General features: G+C 40.7%; 1 protein-coding gene across 1 annotated transcript in view; it reads left to right on the forward strand.

Annotated features, from left to right (window-relative positions):
* LOC108431223 (RNA polymerase II elongation factor ELL2) overlaps window positions 1-17728 on the forward strand; it is a 39772-nt gene extending 22044 nt beyond the window's left edge. Inside the window, exons 3-12 of the mRNA XM_017704243.2 lie at window positions 3484-3611; window positions 4897-5060; window positions 8832-9073; window positions 10923-11047; window positions 12481-12598; window positions 13005-13437; window positions 14192-14255; window positions 14859-15030; window positions 15189-15233; window positions 15548-17728. Of these exons, the coding sequence (XP_017559732.1) occupies window positions 3484-3611; window positions 4897-5060; window positions 8832-9073; window positions 10923-11047; window positions 12481-12598; window positions 13005-13437; window positions 14192-14255; window positions 14859-15030; window positions 15189-15233; window positions 15548-15658 (1602 nt within the window). The 3' untranslated portion in view covers window positions 15659-17728. The remainder of the gene's footprint in view (window positions 1-3483; window positions 3612-4896; window positions 5061-8831; window positions 9074-10922; window positions 11048-12480; window positions 12599-13004; window positions 13438-14191; window positions 14256-14858; window positions 15031-15188; window positions 15234-15547) is intronic.
* The last annotated feature ends 604 nt before the right edge of the window (window positions 17729-18332 follow it).

Here is an 18332-nt window from a genome sequence, read left to right on the forward strand (position 1 = left end):
ATCATTCAAAAATAATAAAAGCGTCACTTGCATAAATATCGACTTAGCCAGACTACATTTCAATTGGATTACGCTTGAAAGTCCCTTGTACCTGCCAAAATGTGGTCAACTGAAGGGTGCATGCATTCACGGCCGTCGATGCACCAGAGCAGTGTAAATGCAGAGTTGGGTTGTGGAAATGCATCTTCCCCAAACCTCAACTGAAGATGCACATATTCAAACTGAAGACTTGTACGCCCCCTGTAGAACTGGATTTGCATGGTTGGTTATGCAAATGCTTAGTTGCAAAGCTTTTAAAAAAGGTATTAAAAAAAAGCTATCTACAAATTTGTTTGCCCTACCAAATAAAATAGTAGGTGGGCCTGCTTTAGTTGTCCTATGCAAGTCATTCTTAGTTTGACTACAAGTGTCTTGGAAATAGAGTGAAACAGTTGCAAGCCAGATGACAATATCTACTTATATGTCTTTGTGTGTTTCCCGTGTTGAAGCCCCGCCACTCAGTCAACAAATGTGGCGACACACTAATAAAAGTTTTCTCGAGTGAACATTGGACTTTGACTGTAGTATACCTAGCTTCTGTCCAGCAATGCCCACTCACAACACCCATGCTCTGATTCATAGCAATTCGTACTGTGGGAGTCAAGTGGGAATTTTCCAGAGTGTTCTCTATAGCATGTTTAGGTAGACGTCTCATTGATTGCTCTCTACAGAACTTTGTGGAGGTTCTAAGGGCCCCCCTGTAGACTTGCTTTCTGCTGGGTTCCATTTGTATTGATCTCCTCCAGACGACGGCGAGTTACATAAACACGCCACAAGCCATAGCCCTCCTGCTGCCTGCAAGCGCTTACTTCAAACTTACAGTCAAGCTCATACAAGTCAGGCAGCCTCCGCCCCGACTGTGTTTTCACTGTTGCTCTTCACGACAAGAGATATGGGGCTGCATGAATGTGAGAAATAAAGAACTGCATTGTTACCCTGCAGCCCTGAAGATACTGTAACTTCTCAAAGATAAATGAAGCCTAAGTGATTGGCTGACAGACGGGAGGTGTGTGCTGTCCAGTTGGGCTAAACAGGCAGATGTTTATGTTTCTGCTGCTTCCATGCATTCTACAGAGTTATTACTTCCTGTACCTTATTAAGTTAGAATACCACATTACCTTTTAAGCCTGTATAATGGAAGTGAATGCAGTAGACAACAAAGCTGTCTTTGTGCTACGGTTGTATGATGAGCTCACGTTTGTAGATTTCCCCATTCACCAGTACAGTTTTCCTCTTTTGATGCTGTCTTGTCTTTTTAAATGGCAAACCACATGATGGTGAAGTTAATTAGAGGTGTGTGCATGTTCCACCAATGAGCGAAGTGGAAGGCTTTCTTGGCTCAGTGAAATTTTAGCTTCTTTTGGCCTGGCGTGGCAATGACAAATTACGGGCCATGATTGAGTGCTTATATTTAGCAGGAGTTTGTCCAAAATAAGAGTCAAGCCCACACTACTGGGCAATAATGAAAGTGATCACAGGTCAGCAGTGCTGTCCCAGGTTAGAGCAGAGGTTTGGTCAGACCCAAACCTCTACCCTCTACCCTTTTCTACCCAAAACTCTTGGCTGAAACAAAGCTCAGCACGTTTTAATACGATTTTCTTCATTTCTCTCAAACATGTGAGTGTCCTGACTTTGTAAAATGCTTTTTACAAAACGGGCATGTTTTCATTTTTTTTTCTTTTTTTTTAAACTGAAAAGACAAAAACATTATGGTTGATGTTAAGGTTAAAAAAATTCTCATATACAGTAGTATGCAAAGGTCAGAAACCACCTTTCATTTGTTTCAGTTAAAAATCCATTAAGTACAAGTTATTAATTTTTGCAAAAGCAAGGGGAAACATTTAAAAACTGGAGTTTAGAAAATTATTAAAAGCAAAGACCCGTTATACAATCAAAACTATCGGACAAACAGTACTTAAAGCTTTCATCATTGACAGATAAGAAATATAAACCTCTTCAGATCTGAAAACAATCCAAAGGTTAATGCATGTGTAGATGTTAAGAAGCTGTTATTAAGTAAAAGTAAAAAGAACAAAATTAGCTAATCTTAAAAAGAAGCTTCTGGTATTCTCAGAACAATGGACTGAGTCTAGACCTCTGCATCACTGAATGTGTTTGGTAGGGACATTATATTTATTTGCTGAGTCTTTTATGTAAATTTTCTGCAGTTTTTCTTGACAATGAAAAATTAATAGCTTACTTTGCCCATTTTGACTGGAAATTAAATGAAGTATCGTCTCTAAATTTAAACAGTACGGTGTGTGTGTGTGTGTGTGGTGTGTGTGTGTGTGTGTGTGTGTGTGTGTATGTATGTATATATGTGTGTGTGTGTGTGTGTGTGTGTGAATAAATAAATAAATAAATAAATAAAATAAAATAAATAAAACAGATGAAAAGGAGCAATTGAATGTGAAACTCCATCATGGTTAAAATAAAAAATCCAAATCTAACCTTTATCATGAGGGTAATCGGTTAGTGAAGTGTTAGTTTTAATTTTAAAAAGTATAAAATTATAATCTAAATATATAATTACATTCACCAAGATTTGTCAGTTATTAGGATGTTTAGCTCCTTAAAATTGGCCAGGGCCCAATATGAACTTCACATCCTGACACTTTATATTAATACAAACCTGTGTGTGTTGGGCCTTTGTGCATGTTTGTTTACAAATGTACAGTTTAGAAACCTTGTTTTAATTTTTCTGAATCTTAAGAGAGCTTGACTGGTGATATACTGTGCAAATAATCCTTGCTTAAACTCCTTGTGCTCCCTCCAACCACAATACACACACAGTCCCACTCGCACACAAATATCCTACTGTATTTTATGTAGTTTTTTAAAAAGTCGTTTTATGTCAGAAATAGCCAGCACAGAATGCCCTCCAGTGAAACAGCTTTTGGAACGGCACGTTCCTCTCATTAAAGATAGAGTAATGGCTGTAATTGCAGTATGAGGCCTTCTGTGCTGCAGACAGGAGACTGAGGCCCACTGTGTCATGAGGAGATTTGGTTCTGAAATGTTGTGGCCCAGTTTCTCCATTACAACTCAGATTATATCAAAAAAGACATTTGTCAAAATCAGTATGATGAAGAGAGAACTATGAGCATGGGATTTTTGAGATAAATAGCCCGGGCTCATAACGTGACAACATTTAAAGTGTATCTGCCAGGTCTGCTAATAAAATGGTGCATTTCAGTTCCAGCTGAGCAGCTGTTGCTTTCTAATGAAACTGATGATTGACGTTTCATTAGAAACCAACTATATCTGTATATCCTCCCCGGCCCTGCCATCAGCCTTGTATGAAACAAGCATTTAGCAAACTTGGGGTGCAACAGCGCGGCACAGCACAAATGTTAGAAGAGATGTTCTAAAACATTTTGATGTTTTGGAGCTTTTTTTTTAAAATTTATGCTGACATAACACTTCAATCTTGGCTCTTTACAGTATATCAAGATTCCTGCTCCCACTGCGGACTCCCCGGATGCCCTACGTGTCTTTTCCTTTTACCTGTCCAGTGACAGCAAGGACAAACCTCAAGCCAGCTTTGACTGTATTCACCAGTATGTCTCTGGGTAAGAAGTGCTATTGAACTTCGCTCAAAACTGCTTGGATTTGGTCTACTTGTGATAGTGAAGGCTCAGAATGCTAATTATTACGGTTGTAAATATCTGACCTCAGAATTATATTTTAAGTAATTTTTTAAAAAATCATTAAAATCTGTTTCACACTGATTTAATTCATATTTTGGACCAAAGATTACTTTAAAAACACACTATATACACAAATGTGACTATCCTGAAATGAGTATGACCTGCATGACCTGGGTTAGTTGCAGTGGGATCGCGCTATGAAATATACAAAGTTATTTTTAGTCATAGAATGCTTACTTTTGCCATATTTTTAGCATTGACTCATGGGTGGTTAATTGAGTCCAATTTCAACTGAACTGTAATATGCATGTAATTACCCATGCAGATTGAAATAATCATATGCATGTTGAAAGTAAAGGCTTCTCTCAAATGCCCATTCATGTATATGCTAAATTTGTGTTGTGGAGGCTTTAGTTTGCAAGGACAAACATTTTACTGACCCTTGGACCAGAGTTACCTCACAGTGTTCTGTGGTCTTATTTTTTTATTTTATTTTTTTCTCCATCCCCTAGCCTGAGTGGCACTGATCTGTTGATTCTGGAGCTCAAAGGAGGCTTGTGGGCTCCACAATACTTTGCTTGTTTTAAAAAGAATAGCTTTACATAGGTTTGTGGGAAAAGAGGATGCAAAGCAATTCCACCAAGCCAGTTGAGGGCATTAGTCATAAATTAGTCACCGACTTTCCGGTTGAACTGTGCACAATAGGCCCAACTGTGCCACAGATGCACTTGGAGAAAATGAGAAAACACAAGCGGAACGGTGAAAAATGAAGCCAGGATGCAGGAGTTCAGTGTTCCAACAGACATTTGAGATTCAAATGCAACTTTGATTACACCATGGTTTTGATATGCATATAGCTGAAATTGCGCAACACAAAAACTTCTGGAGCAACGACAAACATTGGCAGAAAGGTCTACATTTACCTCTTATATGAAATTACAGCATTTTGTAATCAGTACTATTTTAATGAATTTTAAAGTCTTTCAGAAAGTCACAGCTAACATCAGAGTGTGATTAACTGTTTCCCAACTCTGGACTTAACTATCAGCTCATTAAAAAGCCTGTGTTGAAATGGGTGTGTAAGAGGAGGAAAATATGTATGCAGAGCAAGGCTACCCCAGGACCAACTTTGTTGTTCCACACTGTAAATTCTACAGCAAGCCTTAGTGGACAGCTTCCTTATTTCCATGATATCTGTTCTGCTCAGGGATGGCAGGGACCACTTGGAGGGCCAGGGCAGTATTCAGGACAAGATCACGGTGTGTGCCACGGATGACTCCTACCAGATGACCCGTGAGCGCATGTCTCAGGTGGAGAAAGACATCTTGAGTCGATCAGCTATCGAGATCAAACCCGGGTCCACGCATCCAAGTAAGGAGAGACCCCTGCCTTACCCTTCCACACTCGCACACAATACACACTGTTGAGGTGAGGGGAATTCTCTCTACAGCTGCTGGCATCAAATTATCCACCACACCCTAACTACAACAAGAAGACATGAAAGGTCATGCATTATGATGATTTTAATATAGTTACCAGGTTGTTGGGCACGGCACAAGGCAGAGTGAATGTTGAGTATTTGGAATGGAATATTTTATACATGATATAGTGTATATTATTAAGTATTATTTTTCCTGAGACTTGCTTTCAGTTTCTGCAGGGATGTTTTTCCAAAGCTCAGTCTCATTGGTTGCTTTTTTCTGCTTCTTACAATACAAGTGATCCAAAACATATTCCGTAATGCTGAGGTCCGGATTCTGGGGTGGTCTGTCCTTACTTCTGAGAACACCAGCAGCTTCTTTGTTTGAATGGCAGATTTTCTTCTTTTTTGTCTTTTTTTTCTCAGTCTCAACGCCTACTTGACAGCATCTCAGTGTTGAGTTGTCCTCTCACCATGGAAGGATGGACAGAAACACCTGTGGATTTCTCAGCTTGAAATGATTAACTTTCCCTTAATGGCTGTTTTGACTGGTAATTAAATGACTCAAAGGTGATGTCTGGCTTTGCAATGTATGGTATGTGTGTTATAGATTGTAAAACTGCGTGTATTTTCTGCAACCAAACCTTTTTACCCTAATGATGGCTCTTAGGCCACCATGGTACACAGGTTAGTTTGCCGCTGATCAAGAAACCTTTGTCTGTGGTGGGATCTTCCAGTTCCTCTTCTGTCCTTGACCCTCTACACAGGCGTGGAGCCAGAGAACCTGCTCCATTAACGTGATTGAAATTGCCGGAAGTATGTGCTAACAAGTCTCATGCTGGGCAGATGAAGCTGAGCCTGGGATTTTAATTACTGTGGCTGTGAATCAATTAGGTTTTCATCTGCAGAAATGCTGAATTATACATGGGGGCTCTCTCTGAAGCGAAGTCCACGATTTCCCCCGAGGAGGTTGAAAGGGACAAGATTTGTCCCCGGCCCCATGTGTCTGGAACAGCTTTACACATACTGTCTGGAGAGAGGGGCCTGAGATGAGTTTTGCTTCTGTGTATTATTTCTTAATCGACAATGCTTAATATGTTCCGACATTCTGGCTTTTACTTGCTGGGTGTAGCAGGTCAAAGCGAGGCTTGATTTGCTGACTATGAAAGTTCCAGCAGCATACTGGGGGCCAGCCCCTTGCAGAGAACGTTCATTTTGTATGCTATGGTCCTGCTCGTACAGAAATAAAAGGGTCGTAAACAAAGAAGCCTCTTGCGGCAGAACGCTGTATTTCTGTGGTGAAGTAATGGTACACTTATCTTCAAGGAGTTTTTAAATGCAGCTTTTGCAGTCATAGATCTTGGAGCAGGGCGATCTTAAATGTATGGCAGGTATTCCAGAGAAGACTTGATTATAGAGGCCTGGGCTGTCTTTAAGGTTGGCACAGTCACATTTCCCAGGCCAGGAGGTACACAGCAGATCATCAGATATTTTATAATCTGTTTGTTGTTTGTGCCTAGCTTTGCAGATGTATGTGGAAGATGCACTTTTTCTTAAGATGCAGTCTTTTCCTAGTCAGAAGAGACCAGCTGCTCCTGTATGAGTTCAGAAACGTTCTTGGAAGTTAATCTACATTTTTCTTGTATCGTATTTTTTTCCTGAAGTGAATTTACAGCATTTGTGTGCTTTTACATACCAAAATCACCGGTAATCCATTTTGACACGATGTTCTGTTTTTATTGGCTTCCCTGTTCTGTTCCTCATTCAAAAAGCAGTCCAGGCTTAAACCCTCTTTATAATATCATTGAGAATGGCTGGAGCTTATCTGTTGTAGGCTAAAAAGGCAATTATATGTAAATGTGTTGTTTGATCACCAAAACAAAAATTCAAAACGGGATGTTTTCACAGGTTAATTTCTGATTATGGGCCTTTTGGACCGTGGGGTGAAGGGTTCATTTTGAATATTTAGCAGTGTTTACGTACATCAAATGCCTCTTTTTCAGGGGAAAAAGTGAGTAAAATTTAAGTTTTCCATCATATGGTATTTCATCAAGGCTGTTTCAGTACAATCTTATTCATATATTTGCAGTGTGATTGGACAGTATTCTTTTCACCTCCCACCCCAGTTTAAAGGGACGGAGTGTGTTGGAATATGTTGTTTTTTTGTTTTTTGTTTTTTAGCTTGGCGTGACCTGTTTAAGCATCAGAAGGAATTTCTCTCCTGCTTCTTTGCCAACATCTTGAACTTTGTAATGCAGAAATATTCCTAGTAAAAGGAGACATTGTTTTCTTTAAGCAAGTCAGTGGTGTTGCAGTGTACACTTAAAGCTCTAGTCAGGAACACCTTGCACCGACGGTCCACTATTTAGCAACTTTCAAATCACAATACTCCTACTTAATGGCATAGTATGTACATTTGCTATGCTGTCTCTTAGCAAACATGCAATTGTTCCTGGACCAGTTGAGTTGTGGTTTTGGCAAATCCTGAAGCCCTTTTTTAGTGTATAGCATCATGTTTACTATTTTTTTTTTTTTTTTTTTTTTTTTTTTTTTTTGGTTCAGTGTGCAAGTCTGTAGTTCATAGTACTTAAGGGGGAGGTGATGTCATTCCGAGAATTCTTGTGGTGTATTTAATGCATTACCGGACACTTATTTTCCTGTTAAGATCTTGTAGACAAACCAAATGATAGGTTGTTTCAAAGTTTTTGAGTTCTACTGTATGCTCAAATCCCAGAATGTTTCTTTAAACTCCTAGACAGTTGAACTACATGCAAAGCAACTATTTGCTAAAAGTACAGTTAGAGCAGAAGTCTCTTCTGAAGCATAAAGATGTTAATTAACATGTAAAGAAGTACACTAGCTCAGGACACACGGCAAACTGGCTGTCCTTCTCCCACTCTTATGGCAACCTTCAGAGCACGGCTTAAACTACTTAATGAGATTAGACTTGCTTGATATCTGTCAGCGCTGTCGTGGCCTGCTGGCCAGCTTCCAGGTGAATTAGCACACTGGTGGGAAGAGAGAGTGAGAGAGAGAGAGAGAGTTGAGTGGGGGTTGGGGGGTGCCTCTATTTGAGCTCCTTCAGTTTCCATAGCTGTGTTATTTGCACAGGAGAAAGCTCAGTTTACAGTTAAAGCTCTTTCACGCTCCCTAGCCTGCTCAGTGCATGGCGCCTCCGGAGTACGCGTTCTGCCAGGCTTTGTTTACTCAAAAGTCATATTTCCTGAAGCACGCTGACATGCGCTGTTTGCTGTACTGTATGTGTGAGAGACATAAGTCGTGGCCCTTGTGCTAACATCTTTCTCTCTGTCTTTCCCTCTTTTGTTGTTCTCTCTCAGTCCCTCCCTAGATCCCTTTCTCTAATTTCACCTTGCAACCTCTCTTTCTTTCTTTTTTTTTTCCCCTTTGTTTTGCATAACGAGAGTTGAGGGATTTGTGTGCTCCCAGAGGAGCGGGGCTATTTGAGGTTCACCCGGTTTATTTTCAGTCCTGAAGAAGTAGTTGGGATAAGCAATAATCCCTCCTCATCAGTTTTTGTGTCATGTTTAACTCTCTGTTCTGGAAAACTTCCTCAGAAGACTTAAGAAATGCCCATGCCATGGGCAGACCTTCTTTCAGAGAATAATTTGATAATTTAGGGCTTTTATTATAATCTGATGGAGAGATTAGAAAGGAAATGGTCATTCATGTCCTCTTTGTATGATGTTTCCTTCTGTGTCTAGGTAAATGTGTTCAGATTAAGAGGAAGCAGGGGCTGCCAGGCAGCTTCGATGGCACTAACAGACATTCACCCAGCAACAAGAGGAGCTCAGCGCCCAGTGCGGTGGCCCACAGACCCTTAAGAGAACGTGTCATTCACCTGCTGGCCCTAAAGCCCTACAAGAAACCAGAGCTGCTGCTGTGGCTGGAGAGAGAGCGAGCCAGTCCCAAGGACAAAGCTGACCTGAGCGCTGTGCTGGAAGAGGTAAAACAAACACTTGTATCTACATTGTCACAGACCTACAATTCCAACCCCTAAAAATCTTTAAATTAATCTTTAATTAAAATTAAGTTTAAAACATGTGTATATGTAACGAAATTACAGCCTCTGTTTTGTAGCAATATCTGTTGGCTTATACAACCCAAACTTTCCAGAAGGTGAGCATTGAGTGAATACAACTACTTAGACCAAGATGTAATACTGAATTTCTGAATTTTCCCTTATGTTAGTTGCTGCAGTTCCCTCCCCATCTTTCTTCCACATCACACATGGTATCTATCACCCTTGGAGGGTATGGGCTAAAATGTGCCTCTCCTGTTAAGTACTATTCAGACAGGATTAGTTCTACTAATACTACTGGGTTGCTGGCGTTTCTCAGCTATTTCAGTCACATCCTAAGCAGCCATGTCAGTCATTTTTACGGACTGCGTGCATCCGCGTCAGTTAAGACTTTGCTTTTACTTACTATATAACGTAAGGTAGAAACAACCTCAGATTATGTTAGTTAATTGTACCCTGTGGAAGAGCAGGTTTTGCTGGTTTTCTTAATTATGGAGGCACTCAATTTACTTGTTACAATTTACACCCATTTACTTGTATACTCTTCATACTAAGCCCATATGCGCTGTTCTACCTCAAGTGTATGACCCTGTACATTTTGATTTTATGCAGCAATGTTCACTTTGGTTGTAAATACCTACACTAATTAGAATGCTATTGACTCACTGCATTCACTTAAGACAGCTAGCTAGGTAGGTAGTTAGTTAGGGTAAATTAAATTATGGTTAAATTAAATGTTTGGACATGTTTTGTTCTTGTGAGCAGCTGAATGGAACTTTTTTTTGTGTGTGCCAGACCCAGAACTTTGGTCCCATTCAAATAAGTGAAGTCATTACCTTCTTATCAAATAACTGAAGGAGCAGTTTATGTAGTTACTGTACACTATTTTTACAGACTGTCTAAGTAGTCTAAACCTGTCTTTTTGCAATGATAATTGCAGTTATTCAAGGTTCTAAAAGTACAGATGATACCTAGGATACACTCATAAAAGCTTGCCACAGCGTAATTTTTCACAGTAACAATTGCATATAGTCTTACTGCCCACACCACACCTGACCTTGGGTAATATCAAAATGGCTCACCAGAGACAAAAAATATGGGCTCAAGTCTGCTGCTCTGTTCTGCTCCTGACAGTAACAGGCGTCTTTACAAGCTGAATGTAATGGAGCTCAGCTGATTTCCTTGCTAGGTTTATTTGCTGCACGTTTCCTGGAGTGTTTAAATTTGGGAGCTCCAGCTCAGTCATCAGAGGTAGACTGTGGTGCTGGCGGCAGCAATTAGACCACTGCTTTAATTATATTTGGAGGAGAGGATTGTGTTTGGATGGTGGAGGGTTGGGGTGGCTCCACTGGATGTGCATGGGAGAACCGAATTGCTGTTTTTAGGTCACTTTTGGGCTTTCTAGTCTGTAATTCTAAAGATCACCACGTACATGCTGTGTATGTTAGTGTAAGATCCTCATGATGTTTTGTGTTTTTGATGATCCTTATGATGTTTTGATGGTTAAGTGGTCATATATTTTTTAAAGGAAAGCTTATAAAGGGCTTGAATGCACAACTATGCCATGTGTTTGAAACTGGAAGTTTTTTTTTATTGCTTTTTGAAGGAGTTACGATGTGCAGAGAAGGTTTTGACCTGTTTGCACAATTCTTTTCCTGTCTTAATTGAACCAAACACAGTCTTGAAACATCTCAGTGGGTCGGGTGTAATTTTGAACATGCTCCAGCAGCCGTCAGAAATAAATCAAAGCCAGAATGTTTTTGTCCTCTTTCAGGTGGCAAAACCAAACCCCAAAGACCACAGCTTCACTCTGAGAGACGACTTCTACAAGCAAGTTCAGAGGGACTGGCCTGGCTACATGGAGGAGGAGAAGCAGCTTATCCACAGGCTTCTAGCCAGGTGGGCAACCCTTTAGCCTTAATGTTATCAGCCCTGCAGTTGTTATTTTCCTAATCCTAGTGTTCAACGTTTACTTTGAGTTTGCATTAGAGCTTTCACCCTTTTATTCTGTCTTAAGTAAATATAACAGCTGCTTTTGTAGGGAAATATCTATGGGCCCTCAAGGCATATCTGGATTTGACCTACTAAGCTTCCGTAATGAGATGATTGCTTCAGTTGAGCATTGAAGGCTGCTGACGGCTTGTGACTGCCCCATCGTTTGCACCACTGGCCCTTGTAGTCTGGCCCCTGAAGTCCACTGTGCTGACATGTTGAGGGGCCCTGTTGAATTCCTAACCCAGCACAGATGATCCGGGTTAATAGGCCTGTCAGAGCAAACGGCTGCACAGTTCAGCGCATGGTGTTGTCAAATGGAATTATGCTGAAGGCTTCTGAAACAGCAGTGTTCCGCCAAGAAACAATAGGGGAAACTGCATTGCCTGCTGTAAATTCCCTATTCTGCCAAGAAAAAAAAGGGAGACTTTGGCAGTGGCGCCGTTCAGGAAGCTGGCCACACTTCTCTTGACTAGTCGTGCGCTTGGCTTTCTCCTCCGATTTCACCTCTATCTTCCATTTTTGAGGAGCAGGGCCAAGAGGGAGGCAACAAGGTCCTGCCACTGCTCTCGCAACATGCATGGATTTTTAAAACCCCTGGAGCCAGGCTTACTCAATGTAGCTGGATTTGAACGAACTTTCATCCACTAATACACTGGTCACCCTGTACATTTGCTGTTGAAAGCAGCTATTTTTTTTTCATTGTTTTATCCACTGGTTTCAGGGCAGTTGAGTCAGTGGGTTTCTCAGGACACAGTAAGGAGGTTCCAGAACAGGCCACAGGGGAGGAGCGATCTCTCAGTTAGATAATAGGCTGCTCTATCTGAGGAAAGAGCTGTAGGAAGCAGATTGCCAGAGGAGAGTGTTTGGGGAGAGGGAATGCGTCTGGCACTATTGTTCTCTCTGCTGGACATCAGTGAAGCCAGTGCCTGCTCCACTGCAGATCTTATCTGTTACCCGGAAACACGCGAGTAGCAGCTGGACTGAGTGTAGCAAGGAAGGAGCAAACTAACAAGAGCGACATTCTGACCGGGGTGTGGACATGAGTGAGTGTGAAAGAGCGTGCCATGAACGTGTGAGAAAGGCATGGCCTAAGCCCTTCGCTAGTACCCTTTAGACATTGCTCCTCATAGTTATGAAGCCCAAATGTCTTCCTGTTTAGTTTTTCAGTTCCCTGAAAGCACAGCTTGGCCTTGTATGCAACTTTCTGGAAATGCTAACTATAGCTTCCTTATTACGTTCACGCATTGGTGGATCAGTGGCGGAGGTTGGCTAATGCACAGAGATTGGCTAGTTTCAGTAGAATAATAATTTACACTTTTGTCACTCTAATCCTGCAGAAAGCTTCAGCCTCTTAGCAGCAGTAGCCAGTTGAAGACCTTCCAGTCCAACCATTCATTCCACAAAACCACAGGGGATTCTCCGTCCCAGCTTAGCCCAGTCAAGAATCTCTCTGTGGTGAGTATGCACCCATTAAAATAACTGCTGCCTTTTACTTCATATAGTTTTCGATCAAAATGCCTCAGTGGTGTTACTGTAATTTAGCAGAGGCTGCCCACAGCAGGTGTGTGATCCTTCACACACTGTAATGCTTAACTTACAAGTCCTTACACAAAGTAAAAACTTTAATAGCTGAAATTCTGATCATCGGTATAAGGAATGAAAAGGGATTCTTTTTCTTCCTGTGAAAGAGTTGTGTGGCACCATCTGCTTCTTATTGGTGAAGTTGTTGGAGGCACTTTAGCTCCTCAGGAGCCAAGTAGACTTCTGACTTGCACTGTAGTTCAAATGTTGTTGTTGCTGTTATATGTTTGCATGTGGTGTTTTGTAAAATCATCTCTTTCTCCACCACTCCTGTTTCCAGAAACGCCCAGTGCCTTCTGACCACCTGGAAAGTCAGACTCCGAAGAAGCAGAAACAAACTCCTTCCAATGGACATCTGAGCTCCTCCATAGGCCATAATTCATCGGGCCCTGGAAGCTCCAGTGTTTTGAACAAAACAGAGCTTGAGAAAACCAACAGTGTTCAAGGCAGCCCCATTGGCCTCTATCAGAGGCACAAGCTTAGCGAATCTAGTGGTATCCATAAATTGGAACGGTTGGAACCTGAGTCACCAGTGTTGGCCAGCTCCAAACCCCCAAGAACTGAACTCCCTATCTGCACTGACCAGCAGCTAGCCAACAGCCAGCACAAAAAGAAGAAGTCCAAGAAGCACAAAGAGAAGGAGCGAGAGCGCTTAAAACCTGAATGGGTTGAGACTAGCCCGGACCTAAAGCATAACCAGGAAAATCTTGTGGGTACGTTTGTGGTCTCTCGTTTTCACATGATGCACTTTCTTGGAGGAAGATGACACTGAAACTGTGGCTAATAGTGAAAAAAGGCTAGTGAGGACAAGTTGGCAGGATTCATTGGTGTAATACAGGGGTGTCCAGTCTTATCCACAAAGGGCTGGTGTGGCTGCAGGTTTTAATTCTAACAAAGCAGGACTGCATATGCTCAGTTGTTTGAAGGCTGAGCAGTTGATTAAACAAGTGGAATCAAGTGTGCTAGTGCTAGTTTGGAATGAAACTCTGGCATAATGCTGATTGTAATTTTGCCCACATTAGCTGACCAAACCGTTCATAATAAGTTCTTAAAGAGAATATGCTCTCAATGTCTTAATGATCAAATAGGACAGAATCTTCTCTTTGTCTGAAGAACGCATTGAAAGGCAAATGCAGAACAAGTTGGGGCATATATCTGATTAGGGTACTGCCATTGGAATTATTCCTGAGTGTGTTTGTACGTGCACAGTGACTGCCAGCCTCTGCTGGGTTGATGATTGACACAGTAACAGCTGGCTGACCCACAACCTACAGAACCAACAAACAGGGCACGACTTCCTCCACCTGCCAAAGTACAGCCACCCAATCTTGGGTGTCAGTCAGCAGCACTTCTCTTATCAGAAAAGCCCCTGATAAGGAACTCTGCCATGGTGGCAGCATACGTGTTTTATCACATTTGCACTGCTAGATTCCATTTACCATTTCCCCTTTGTTTATGTATGTGCAGACCATGAGAGCCCCAACACACCTGTGACCCGTGCTTCACCAGAGGAACTGCCAGACTATTTATTGTAAGTTCAAAACTAATTGCATGCTGCTCTTGGAACCATTTGAGAGTTTAGAGATTGTCTTCTTGTGTTGATGTGCCTTGTGAATGAATCAAAGCCTAATTGTGTAGTGTTGCAAAGCTAAGAGGGGCTTTCTTGGTTCTCCAGGAACATCTGTGTACTTGAGCCGTTTGGTTTTTGCAGGTGTTAGCTGAAGTACCCACTCTTAGGTGACAATGACTGCCTTAATTAGTTTGAAAATCATATGACATGGGAAAAGATGGCACAGCCCCTTTGAATCTGAGTCAGACTTCACTTTTACAGTCTCAGTACCCATCGAATTCAGCTGTGGAAGTGAAAGGGAGGGAAAATGACACAAAACTCCAAAGCTGTAATTTTCTATTTATACCTCACCATGAGACCTGATCTTGCACAACTCCTAAACAAAAAGCCCAACTCTCCAGTAGAAAATCCTCTCAGTATGAAACTCATTTGGTTGTTGGGAACTAGTCCAAATTTTCCTTGGTCACAGTGCCACCTGTTGGTGATTTAGTGGAATGTAGCTGTTAAAAGAGCCTTTTCAGATTATGTTTGTGTCTCAAGCTTATTATCTCTTTGTCTCTGTAGAAAATACAGCACTATAACTGACTCAGAACAGCGGCAGCAGTACAAGGAGGATTTCTGTGCAGAGTATGATGAGTACAGAGACCTCCATGAGCGGATCGGGAAAGTCACTGAAATATTTGTCCAGCTGGGGTCCAAGATAAAGACACTGTCACCTGGTAGTCAAGAGTACAAGGTACTGCAATGTTCACCACACATCTCTTTGGTTGAGTTGACTTTAAATTATTGAATCTATGCTCTGTGTGCTCCCTTAACAAATACTTGTAGTGTAGCATGAATTAAGAAAGAGATTATGGCTAGTATAAATAACCAGAGTTTTTGTTAACCTTTCAGGTAATGGAAGTTCAAATACTAGAGAAGTACAGGAAATATAAGAAGGTAAGAAGGCATGCTTTTATACTTGTTGAAAGTGATGATTGAGAGTTTCCCACAACCAGATTAAGCCTAAACCTTTTTCTAAAATTAATTTCCAATATTCATTTGCCATTGATATTGCAATTAAGTTCTTAAAATATAGGCTAAAACCATATCCAGAAAAAAACAGCCCTTAAAGTTTTCATTTAATTTGGACTTTTGAGATATATACTTGAACTGAGTGTCAAGAAATACATGACTCATCACTCTGTGTAATGGCAATTCTATCTTGAATGTTTCTTTTTTCTGAGGACATCCTTTTTTGTTTCTTGCTGCAGAAGTTCCCCGGTTACCGGGAAGAGAAGAAACGTTGCGAGTATCTCCATCAGAAACTGTCCCACATCAAAGGCTTAATTCTAGACTATGACCGCACTCACACCCCCTCCTAGTGCTGGCTCTCCCTCTTCTTTCTTCTATCGTCGTTAACTGGCCATACGGACCAAAAGACTCCTCAGTGGAGATGAAGCAGGAGCAAATATGGTTCCTTTTGGAAGAACCTGACCAAGCATTTCCACTTCCTCCTCTGCACAAACGGTGGTGAAGCTGGCGTTAGTGGATCAAAGCCCAAACCTTCTCACACAGGCTGAGACCTCCAAGACGTGAACAACCCACCCCCCACTCCCCCCTTAATGCAACATGCATTAACTCTGGGCTTACCCCTTCTCTTGTAGGGTTATGAGCTCATTCTATGGTACAATCATAATGACTGGACAGTAAAAGTAGATGATCCCTACCCTGCCAGCTGTGTCTCTGTGCACAGATTCTATTTTGCTATTTTACTGAATGTACATTTGTAAACTTGTAAGATCATGACTTCTATTATAGAGGGTTTTAATCACTGGATAGAATAAGGGAAACGTGAAATATTAGAAGATCTGGGGCAACCCTGCCAAACTCAACATTGGAAATGTAGTGAAGGGCCTTAAATCTCAGCTGTCTCCTGCTTTTTATAGGTTGTATCTGGGTCTCACTACTACTTATCTGGCATATGTTTCAGACAGAAGTAATGTGATGCAACTAGAGGAAAGGTATGATAAAACTGGAATATCAAGGAGCAATTATAAAGCCCTTCGATCTCATGTTTAGGGTCGAATTCCCAGACTCAGGTTAAGCCTAGCACTGGACCAAAAAAGTAATGAAGAGTAATTTTAATAGATTTCTCAGTTTTATTTGGTCCAATCACTAGACCCAATCTGTGTTGGGGAGACTGCAGCAAAAGGGTACCACAGTGGTAATAATACCATGAATTCTGTGTCCACGGTCCAGTGCTCAAACCACTACAGCACACTGTGTCCTTACATTATTATTATTATTATTATTATTATTATTATTATTATTATTATTATTAATAAACTCTTTCACAGCATACACAATCATGTTTTTAAAGCACATTAATTTTCAGGCGTTTTGGATTGTTTATCTATGTTCTCTGAAGTTTATTATTTTGTTGGCCATCTATTTCATTGAGCCAATGTCAATTTAAGTTTTTGTGAAAATGTAGCGATTCATGAGTCACATCTACTCTCCTAAAGGCTGGATATTTCATGATTTAAAAAAAGTGAAAGAAGGGTCTATTCTGCCTGTCTTTATTTTGATGGTGTTATCAGTTCTATTGGTTGTACAAATGGGGTTTATGATTACTATCACGTACAGTTATAAAGCGTCATATCTTCCAAAACCGGTATCTCCAAAATGAAAAACCCCAAACCTGCCTCTAATGAACTGCCCTCCTGCTGAATTTACTTCCAGTCACAAGTAGCACACGTTCCTCAAGTATTTAGATGCTTCTTAAGATTTTGCTTATGTCAAATATGTAACCTGTGTTGTGTTGCCTTTGGAACTTAACTGTGCAGTAAGGGCAGCTCTCTGGGAGCAGGCTTGGTGATGACCGCTCTAAACCCTGATATCAAGTTGCAGTTTATATTTGACACTTTGATTTATTCTGACGCCTGTTAGAAACTTTCCATCAAAATTTGATGTTGCCCCTTAATTGGGTTCCTTTTAATATTGTACCAGCACTGAAACCAAACAAAATGATAGTCTTATTCTTGTGGACTGGTGGGTTGTTCCTGTATGTCCACTTTTGTACGAGTCCTCATGATCAGAGTTCTACTGACTCTACCCAGTTGCCTCACATGCAATTTTGGAAGTATTTTTGTGTCACTTTCGTGCTTTGACATTTCTCTTACAGAGACAGCTAAGTTGTTATTTATGTCCCTGCAGTGTTAGTTCTCTCTACTTCTCAGTCCAAATTTGATATCTGCGTGGAAGCTGATAGAATTGCCAAAATAGCGTAGGTCTCTCTTTTTTTTTTTTTTTTTTTTGGTTCGATTTTTGTTTGCTTGTTTGTTATTTTTGTTGTAAAAGTTTATGATGTTTTATTCCTTCAGGTGCTACTTCATGTATTGATGTAGATGCCTTAAATAAACTGGACCGCATTAACTTGACATGCATTGCGATACTGATTTACAGTCTGTGTTATTTAGCAGTCATTGTTATTTGAAGAATGCAAAACTCCTTTCTATAGATGTGACTTTACAGGTGTCCTGGATTAAACAGGTTATGGAAAGTTTGCAGTACAGCACAGAAGCTTTTTTTTCCCCCTCGTAGCACTGGTGCTAGAAAAGCAACAAGGGTGATTCCACGATATCCGTGACATTTGCGTCTAAAATATGTATAAAACGTAAAAAGTCTTGAGATTTTAAGCACAGGTAAAAAGTCCTCTTCAACATTTTAGCATGTTTCAGATAACTTCAAACTTGATAAAACCTCCCTACTGCACTTAGAAGACAACATATTCAACAGGAATTTGTATCATGCCAATTTCCTTGTCGTAGGAAAAAGACCCTCTCATTCTGTAATACTGACAGATGAGGCCACTTTGAAAGTACCACATTGCTACCTAAAAGCAAATTATTCATTTTAAAAATATGCACTTTTTAAGTAAATCATTAGAAAGTCATGATATCCTCATATTGTTCACATATTTTGTGTATTTGATAATTCTGTGCTAAAAAAGCTGGTTAAATCATTTTTAAAAATTTAAATTCAACATTAAAAATA

The sequence above is a fragment of the Pygocentrus nattereri genome, chromosome 7, assembly GCF_015220715.1.
Source record: "Pygocentrus nattereri isolate fPygNat1 chromosome 7, fPygNat1.pri, whole genome shotgun sequence".
NCBI lineage: Eukaryota > Metazoa > Chordata > Actinopteri > Characiformes > Serrasalmidae > Pygocentrus > Pygocentrus nattereri.